The 10,209-nt window shown below is 41.4% G+C and overlaps 1 protein-coding gene and 1 non-coding gene across 2 annotated transcripts; one reads left to right on the top strand and one right to left on the bottom strand.

Annotated features, from left to right (window-relative positions):
• Positions 1-3,506: 3,506 nt before the first annotated feature.
• Positions 3,507-3,640, bottom strand: LOC118537920 (small nucleolar RNA SNORA70). The gene has a single exon (XR_004918356.1). It is a non-coding gene; the product is annotated as a small nucleolar RNA SNORA70 (small nucleolar RNA).
• Positions 3,641-8,034: 4,394 nt separating this feature from the next.
• LOC118537919 (histone H2B 1/2-like) lies at positions 8,035-8,454 on the top strand. The gene has a single exon (XM_036095684.2). The coding sequence runs from the start codon at positions 8,035-8,037 to the stop codon at positions 8,452-8,454; it is 420 nt and encodes a 139-aa protein (XP_035951577.2).
• The last annotated feature ends 1,755 nt before the right edge of the window (positions 8,455-10,209 follow it).

Here is a 10,209-nt window from a genome sequence, read left to right as displayed (position 1 = left end):
GTCAATAGCTCTCCTTGATCTCCTTCACATATGGCCCAAACACTTTTAAAACTCCTGCCTCTCCACTGGGATTTAGAGCAGGGTTTTGGTTTTCTATAACCCTCTAATTCTCCCAGAGATAAGCCTCATGGATTCTCAAAGTCAGACATTATGGGGGCTTGTATTCCTGATACAGGACCCCAGGGCTGAGGTGCCCAATGTAGGCTAGTACCACTCACTCCTCAGGGAAGACATCTTCATTCCTTTAATTGGAAAATGGTTTTATAAACCAAGAACTGGGTATTAAGTGTGTTTATTGTTATGGGGATTATAGGTTAAGTTGTACATAATTTCCTAGAAACAGAAGAGCTTTTTGTTTCCTCTTCCTCTCAGGTGAGAATTTATTTATGTCATATTTTCTTTTTTCCTACTCCATGATATTTGATGACATATTTCCCTTCCCTAGGTAATAAACCTCATTGCCTAAGTCTAGTGACTCCAGGGTAGTGGGGAAGGATGGATAAAAACAATCTCTATATACCCCCATGCATGTATTTTGTCATTTGTGTCTCATCCTTGTTAGCCATTTCCCCAATCAGATAAGAGTGATTTTCCTGTGTGCCAGCACCTATGTTACTTAACTTGCCCTACTAACAGACAGGCACAAAGGTATTTTTTCACAATTTTATAACCTATCCCATAATACAGACCTCGAAATAGAAAGCAATTTTGCAAAAACCATATTCATTTTTTCAACTCGCTTATTTTTATTTTAGAAACACTTTTCGGATAGATACTGCATGATCCCACTTATAAGTGAAATCTAAAAATAAAATCAATAAGAACCTAGAGATGGGGGTGAAGGGCGGATGTTAATCAAATGGTACAGACTTTTGGTTATAAGATGAATAAGATCTGAAGACTAAATATACTGCATGGTGATTATAGTTAATACGGAACTGTATACTTGAATTTGTTAAAAAATAGAACTTACATATTCTTACCACACACACCAGAGTAAAGGTAACTCTGGGTGGTAATGGTTATGTTAATTCATTTGTGTTCATCATTTCAAAATGTATATACATACATTACAACATCACATTGTGCACCTTAAAAATATACACTTTTAGTTATAATAAGTAAACAAAAAATTTTAAAAAAATAGAAACACTTTTTAACTGACCATCAGGAATATAGAGGATTTTCTATAGTTTCTAAATAACTTCTCTTTCTCTCATACCCATTTGAAACATTTGTAAATGCAAATTCATCTAAGACTTCAATATGTTGTGTATCAAGCAAATAACACATCTATAGCATTTACAGTCTACATTTTATTTGACACTAAAAACTTGTGTTGGGAGACAATTCTCCATGGGTCGCTCTTGTTTCTGCATGTTTTGCATCAAAAGTTTTACCGCCCTTTACTTTGGACAATCTTTTCAAGGATGTTTGTATAGGAAAAGTCCATAGAATATAGAAATAATGTTTCCCATATGAGCAAAAAACAACTGGCATAAAGACTTGAAAAATAGAGAGTGCTTTCCTCTGGAACAAAAGGCAAACATGCTTACTACCCATTATGAAATATTTGCCTCCTAAACTCAGGTTTTCTCTCTTTTAACACAGTTGATTGCAAGTGAAGATGTCATCTTGCCCTATTTCTCTTCCCTGTGGCTCAAGAAACCAGTGCAAAGTGCTGACACTCTGGCTACTGTTACTGCTCTGAATATTAAATAGTCCTTCATCTCTACTCCAGGAGTCCCATGTTTTCTATCAGCATGCAGTTCCTGACAATTTTGGCAATGAGGTGGTGGCTAGGTGGCAATGATAAAATTTTTTAGAAGAAGAAGAGTGGGGTCCATATAGACTAATTAATGAGATTTGGGGAAAGTCCATGTGAATCAATAGCGATCTATTGACCAAATTGTATAATTGTGCAATAAATATTCCTCCTCCTTAATTCCCGTTAATGAGAAATTGGGGAGGTAGTTTCCAACTGAGAAGTGGGAAGTAGGCTCAAGGACAGCTTCCTGAGTAGTGCTCTGGTTGTTGCTAACTATCTTACAGAAAGCAGATGTCTTCCCCAATCTGGTGGTTACCTTAAGGTCTATCCCACTGTAACAACTATAGCACTAGAATTCAGCCTGGAAGATCACCTTCTTAGACAACAGTTACACAACTGCAATGGGCAGAAACTGGGTGAATTTTTTTTTATTATTATGTTATGTTAATCGCCATACATTACATCATTAGTTTTTAAAAATTTTTTATTGTTATGTTAATGCCCATACATTACATCATTAAGTTTTGATGTAGTGTTCCATGATTCATTGTTTGCATATATCATCCAGTGCTCCATGCAGTACATGCCCTCTTTAATACTCATCACCAGTCTAACCCATCCCCCCACTCTCCTCCCCTCTAGAACCCTCAGTTTGATTTTCAGAGTCCATCGTCTCTCACGGTTCATCTCCCCCTCCGATTTCCCCCCTTCATTCTTCCCCTCCTGCTATCTTCTTCTTTTTTTTTTTAACATATAATGTATTATTTGTTTCAGAGGTACAGATCTGTGATTCAACAGTCTTGCACAATTCACAGCACTCACCATAGCACATACCCTCCCCAATGTCTATCACCCAGCCACCCCATCCCTCCCACCCCCCACCACTCCAGCAACCCTCAGTTTGTTTCCTGAGATTAAGAATTCCTCATATCAGTGAGGTCATATGATACATGTCTTTCTCTGACTTATTTCGCTTAGCATAACACTCTCCAGTTCTATCCACGTCATTGCAAATGGCAAGATTTCATTCCTTTTGATGGCTGCATAATATTCTATTGTATATATATACCACGTCTTCTTTATCCATTCATCTGTCGATGGACATCTTGGTTCTTTCCACAGTTTGGCTATTGTGGACATTGCTGCTATAAACATCAGGGTGCACGTACCCCTTTGGACCCCTACATTTGTATCTTTGGGGTAAATACCCAGTAGTGCAATTGCTGGATCATATGGTAACTCTATTTTCAACTTTTTGGAGAACCTCCATATTGTTTTCAAAACTGGGTGAATTTTTATTTATTTATTTATTTATTTTGACAGGAAGTAGGTTTTATTGGTGGGCATGAATAGGGAGGGGGCAGTGCTGAGGTTCTCATGAGTGCAGAGCCCTCCATTTGTCCAAGGGGCCACGATTAGGGATGTATTTGACCCCACAACCATCTGGGATAAGCCACTTTTCAGCCACCATGTCTTCAAATTCATCCACATTAAACTTAGTAAAGCCCCACTTCTTGGAGATGTGGATCTTCTGGCGACCAGGGAACTTGAACTTGGCCCTGCATAGGGCCTCAATCACATGCTCCTTGTTCTGCAGCTTGGTATGGATGGACATAATGACTTGGTCAATGTGGACCCTGGCTACTGTGCCCTGGGGCTTTCCAAAGGCACCCCACATACCTGTCTGCAGCCTAGATTGGAGATAGCATGAGGTCAGACCTCAATATCCACTGGAAAGGGCTGTCTCCAAGGTCCCTTAGGGCAACCCATAAAATCAACAGGCTGCATACACTACCAAGGAGGCTACTGTTTGCAACCATGGCACACTGGGCCCCCATGGACAAAGAACACAGTTGGCTTAATTGGCTGCAGATGGGTGAATTTTTAAAACTTTGATTGTTAGTAAAGGAGATAAGATTTGTGGGGATTGTAATGCTTATTAAAGAAAAATAACAATCACTGGTCTGTCTTTTAGATCAACCCCTTCTTCCAATCTATTAATTCAACCTTAGATTTTACTGCTTATAAGAGATCTTAGGTACTCTCAGGGAGATTTCCTTGAGACAGACAAGTTCCCATGAAAAACCATAGGTGAGGCATTGACTGTATTCTGGTTCTTACTGCCTTACATTGGGTTTCAGTGGGGTGACCCATTGGACAATGAGAAACTGACAAAAAGAAACTAAATAAATTCTTGTGATTAGTATTGTTATCCTAGAAAAACTCTCCCAGCTCTAATGTTGAAACTGGACCCCAATTTAGAAGATATTATGACAATGGCATATTAGATGCCCCAGATTAAAGTGGACTCCTTAAAACCATTTATTACTACATAAATGAAGCCTGAGTCAGCCAGAGCATGAAAACCTCACAGCCTCAGCCAGAAAGCAAGGTGGCTATGGCTGTGGTTGTTGAGTCCCTGGGTTCTCAAGGCTAAAGTAAAAGGTGCCACCATGATGACCTTGTCACTCGATATAAGCATTAAGCATGCTGAAAACATTCATTTGGTTGAGTTATGAGCTGCTATCATGCCAGTCAAAACTGAAAGTAATGTAAAGTCTTGTTTAATGGCATAGAACTCTCTCCCTCTGTGTCTGTAATACCTCCCCATGCACCCCAAATTTAGGTGTTTCAAAATTGAAAACAGAAGTGGGGCTGATGCCAAGAGGGGAAAGCCATCACACTCATATGAGTATGCTGAAGAATTTGGTGGAGGGGTGGAACTCAAACTTTAATGGTCCTATTGTGTATGGGTGCTCAAGTTACTATCTTACCTGGACCTCTAGGGAAAAAAAGGTGCATGGATTCAGCTAATGGGATTTGGGCAGGGCTCATAGTGAGGCAGGGTAGCTAGTGTAAGATTGTGAAGGGACCCTTTGGACCAATTTAATGTACTATAATTGCTGCTTCTGCATATGAATGCATAGTAGGAATGAATTTGTTGTATACTTGTACTTCCTCATACCATAAGTAGAGATAATCTCAGCTGGGACAAGCCACATGTAGAGAATAGTGGGACACATTCATTGCTCTCCAGTTTATCTCTTTGGACTCTCCCTGGGTAGTCTAACAGAAATAGTATAGCATTCCAAGTGGAAAAAGACAATAAGGAAAGTGGCCCATAAACGATGTTTTGCACATAGACCTCAGACTCATCTAAGTGTCTGACACGTGATTTTTGACTCTAGCATCCAGAATTGTGAGAAAATAAATGTCACTTAAGTTCACCAGTCCCTGGTATTTGGTATAATAGCCCTAGAAAACTAATATAAAAATATCTGAATTCACCATAATTTAAAAACTTCCACTAATTAATCAAACAAAGGAAAGACAGGAAATAAGAATCACAGTTGATTTCCCCTCAATTTCCAAAACGGGGCAAACAAGGAGGTCTCCTAATGGCTTACCTCAGGATACCTCCTTATATATTGGTGAATAACTGTATCTCAGAGGCTGTAAGGGCCTCATTGGCTGACTCAGAAGGGTGTGGGGCTTGAGGTGTTCTGAACTGACATTCCTGTCATCCCTATGATGAGGTGTGGCAAGTCATAAATTTTGAATTTTTAAAAAGTAGAAGAGTATATTATGAAAAGAACAGAGTCAGATAAATTTGAATGGGATAAAAGAGTAACAAGACTCTAGGGAGCCTGAATAAGTTTGGTTTTGAACTTTTGGATTTAGATATTTCTGTACTGAGTTTGGGTCCTTCCTGATGCTCTTCAGTGAATTGCATACTGTGAATAGTGTTGAAAAAGTTTGACTTGGGTATCTTTGTCCTATTAATACTATTTTCAATCTGTTCTTGCTTATAATTTGTTAGTGAAGCAGGATCCATTCTCTTATATCATCTTCTGAGTAAACACAACATTAAATTTCTCACCAGGTACCTTTTTCCTCAATCACCCACTGAAGGGAATAATCTGGTGTATTTAATTCCCAGCTTGATCAACATTAAACCTCATTTTCCTTTCTCCTTCCCAGATTTCATGTGTGTCTCTCACACTTCCACTCCTAGTCTTCATCCACAGCCCAGTGACAGTGCATTTTAAAATTGTTTTTACTGGTGCTCTCACTTGATTTCTGAAATTACGAATGCAAAACAAACAACCATGTGTACATGTTCCTGGTGCCTACATGCCACTACCCAAACAAATTTTATTTATGTCCTCAAAATAACTTTTTATAAAACAGAGATGACACCAGTATGTATGAATAAATGAAAAACATCTTAATATCATACTAACAAACATGGGAATATTGAACTAGCAGCAATTAGCATGATAGAAATAAAGTCACTGGGTGAAACGAGGATTTTTTTTTTTAAATAGTCCTCAGTTCATTTTCTGAGAAGACAAATGGTTCTACAAAGGGCCTTAGTCTTCCAAAATTGTCTTACAAATAAATATGATATGTCTAGTCAACATGCAGAAGGATTTACTTGCACTTCAATTTGTGGTAGATTTTCATGGGTATTTCCGCAGCAAGCCCCCATCTCTTTTCACATCCTTATCTCCGGTCTAATGGGCTCAAGGAAAGGTTGGATTGCTCTATTTTACCTAGCTTTTGTCTCACTGTTTGGCTCAGAGAGACACCTTTCACAGGTTTCTACATTCAAATCACAGGCTATTTAGAATTTATTTTAAAAGTTCACATGGAATACATAGCAAACATGGTGAAATAGTGGATTTTAGTGCAACATGTAACAAATTTCAAAGGATTGAAGTTCCCACCCCTACCCCTGCCACTGTGTTCTCCCTTTGCAGATATATGGGAAGCTAGAAATCAATTGAATGGAGACCACTTGGATAATCAACAGCTACTTTGAAATTCAGCATGTACCTGTAGGAAAAGGAAACAAAGAAAGGAAAAAAGCCCATGCACCAAGAAGAAAAACACAATGAGTATTACAGTGCATTACCATTACCCTAAGTCCTCCTACCCATCAAATCATTTGAGATAGAGGAAGGAGTCACCTTAGTTCTCTTAATTGCCAAACAGCCTCTTATTTTGATGCAAAACGATAGGGACAGGTCCCATTGTGACATCTGCATGTTTACATTTCAACCACCCTGGTTAAAAGAAAGAGCTTCAACAGAAACCCACGGGCACACGGACAATCACACCACCTTCTCCCTCAATCTCCAGGCTGCATGACACAGGAAGGCTGTTATTGGTTCAGCCCTGGTCACCCCACCACCCTTTGGGCCAATGGCCGGGGATCCTGTGCTGCCAGTTGCTTATTGGCTGCTGCTAGCGGAGTCTGGGAGCACAGCTGCTCTCATTGGACGACTCCGTCATCCAAGCATAATTACAGTGCAGGAAGCCTTCTGTTTCAAAGAGAAAGATGGTAGGCTACCAACGCACAGAATCAGATAAATTTGAATGAAGTAAAGTATGGCTTTCTTTCTTTCTTTTATTTATTTATTTATTTATTTATATTTTATTATGTTACATTAATCACCTAAAGTAAGCCTTTCACAAGGTCGGGAGCTTGAGTAGGGCATGATTCTAGATAGGTTGAGTTTTCTGCACGGTGGGTCCTCTTTTATGTATTTAACTCAATTAGGATGAGGGGATAGGTTGAGGGAAGGTGAATGTGAATGGGGTAAGTGTGAGTTTTGAATCTGCTACAGCGCTTCACTTGTTGCTGTATCAACATCTCGGATTTTCTCGAGACGATACTACACTACACAAGTGGGAGAAGGAGAATACAAAAGGCAAGTAAAATTATTGTGGACTCAGCTGTGACCGTAAAGAGTCCCAAAGGCGCTCAATGTTCAAACATTCCTTGTGAAGGTGTAGTTTCCTCCAGATTTCCAATATGAAATTTTTTTTTAAAGAGAATCAGAGAGAGAGGGAGGGGAGTAGGGGGATGGGCAGGGGAAGAGGGAGAGATTCCCAAGCGGGGTCCAAGCTCAGCACAGAGCCTGAAGTTGCTCTGTATTTCACAACCCTGAGATCGTGACCCGACATCTGGAGGTAAACTACATCTTTACACGGAATGTTTGAACTTTTTTCTGGAGGCCGTCACAAGAAAATTAGAGGACGCCTGATTCCGACTCTGACTGAAGAGAGGTCAAGCTCGAGGGCAAGCAGTCAGATCTGACAGGACCTGGCTCAGTGACCCGCTTCTTGGTTTTGCATGTTGTCCAATCAGATAGGACTTGCCGGTGACGTCAGGAAATGAAGCGACTATAAATGGGCCTGCGCTGCTCAAGCTGCCGCCAGTGCCCTTCCTTCTGAGCTGTCAGGAAGGCGAGCCCCACATGGCTGAACCTGGCTATGAGACCTCTTCTGAGGAAAGCCTCGGCACCGAGGAGCCCACGGCAGCGGACCCGAAGAGCCCGAAGCAGAAGCAGTCGAGGCGCGGAGGCCGCCGCCGTGGCCGCCGCGGCCGTCGCCGCTGCCCCGACAGTTTCGCCACCTACTTCCCCAGGGTTCTGAGGCATATTCACGACGGCCTGAGCCTCTCGCAGGAGGCCGTGAGCGTCATGGATTCGTTCGTCAAGGACATCTTCGAGCGCATCACCAGCGAGGCCTCTCACCTGCTCCGCACCACGAAGCGCTCCACCATCACCTCCAGGGAGATCCAGACAGCCGTGCGCCTGCTGCTGCCCGGGGAGATTGGCAAGCATGCCGTGTCTGAGGCCACCAAGGCCGTCATCAGGTTCAACAGATGCAAATGAGCTGCCCCCGGACCACCTGACCACCTCGCAAACCAAAGGCTCTTTTCAGAGCCACCTCACTTGGCACAAAGAGACCTGTAACTCTCCAGAGTGCCACCTACTCTAGCGTTTCGACCTGTGCCATTCTGCCCGTTCTTCAAACACCTTTACCGTGCGCAAGTCCACTTTAATATATGTGTGTGCTGCAGTCTGTTATGATTTTCCTTGACCATGTCGCATTTTATCACTTTCCTAAGTGGCCCATTCCTTCAGGTCAGCGTCTTCGGGACTCTACGTCACAGTTGGGGCCACAATAATTTTACATGCCTTTGGTATTCTCCTTCTCCCACTTGTGTAGAGTAGTATCGTCTAGAGAATTTTCGAGTGTGTTGATACAGCAACAAGTGAAGCGCTATAGCAGATACAAAAGTCACACTTAACATTCACAATCCCTCAACGTATCCCCTCATCCTAATTCAGTGAAATACATGAAAGAAGGCCCAAACACCATGCAGAAAACTCAAACTATGCAGAATCATGCCCTACTCAAGCTCCCGACCTTGGGAAAGGCCTACTTTAGGTGACTAACGAAACACAATAAAATAAAAATAAATAAATAAATAAATAAATACATAAATACATAAATACATAAATACATAAATACATAAATAAAATAAGAGAAAGCCATACTTTACTTCATTCAAATTTATCTGATTCTGTGCCTTGGGAGCCTATCATCTTTCCCTTTTGACACAAAAAGCTTCTTGCCCTGCAATTATGCCTGGATGACGGGGTCATCCAATGAGAGCAGCTGTGCTCCCAGCCTCCGCTAGCAGCAGCCAATAAGCAACTGGCAGCGCAGGATCCACGGCCATTGGCCCAAAGGGTGGTGGGGTGACTAGGGCTGAACCAATAACAGCCTTCCTGTGTCATGCAGCCTGGAGATTGAGGGGGAAGGTGGTGTGATTGTCCGTGTGCCTGTGGGTTTCTGTTGAAGCTCTTCCTTTCAACCAGGGTGGTTGAAGTGTAAACATGCAGATGTCACAGTGGGACCTGTCCCTATGGTTTTACATCAAAATAAGAGGAGGCTGTTTGGCAATTAAGAGAACTAAGGTGAATCCTTCCTCTACCTCAAGTGATTTGATGGATAGGAAGACTGAGGGTAATGGTAATGCACTTTAAGGCTCATTGTGTTTTTCTTCTTGGTGCATGGTTTTTTTTCCTTTCTTTGTTTCCTTTTCCTTTAGGTACATGCTGAATTTCAAAGTAGTTGGTGATTATCCAAGTGCTTTCCATTTAATTGACTTCTAGCTTCCTATATATCTGTGAAGGAAGAACACACTGGCAGGGGGAGGGGTGGGGGCTTCAATCCTTTGAAATCTGTTACAGGTTGCAGGAAAACCCACTATTTCTTCATGTGCGCTGTGTGTTCCATGTGAACTTTTAAAATAAATTCTAAATAACCTTTGATTTGAATGTAGAAACCTGTGAAAGGTGTCACTCTGAGCCAAACAGTGAGACAAAAGCTAGGTAAACTAGAGCAATCCAACCTTTTCTTGAGCCCATTAGACGAGAGATAAAGCCAAAGGGATATGAAATGGGATGGGGGTTTTGCTGCATAAATACCCAAGGAAAGCTACCATAAAATGAAGTGCCAGTAAATCCCTGTGGGGGGTCCTTAGAAATTGCCATTTACATGGGGAACTAAATTTTTGAAGCCAAAATTCTTTTCAGAGCCATATGCCTTTTCAGAGAAAGGACTGTGGACCATTTAGA

This window comes from Halichoerus grypus, chromosome X (genome assembly GCF_964656455.1).
Source record: "Halichoerus grypus chromosome X, mHalGry1.hap1.1, whole genome shotgun sequence".
Lineage (NCBI taxonomy): Eukaryota > Metazoa > Chordata > Mammalia > Carnivora > Phocidae > Halichoerus > Halichoerus grypus.
This window is presented reverse-complemented; position numbering and strand designations above follow the sequence as displayed.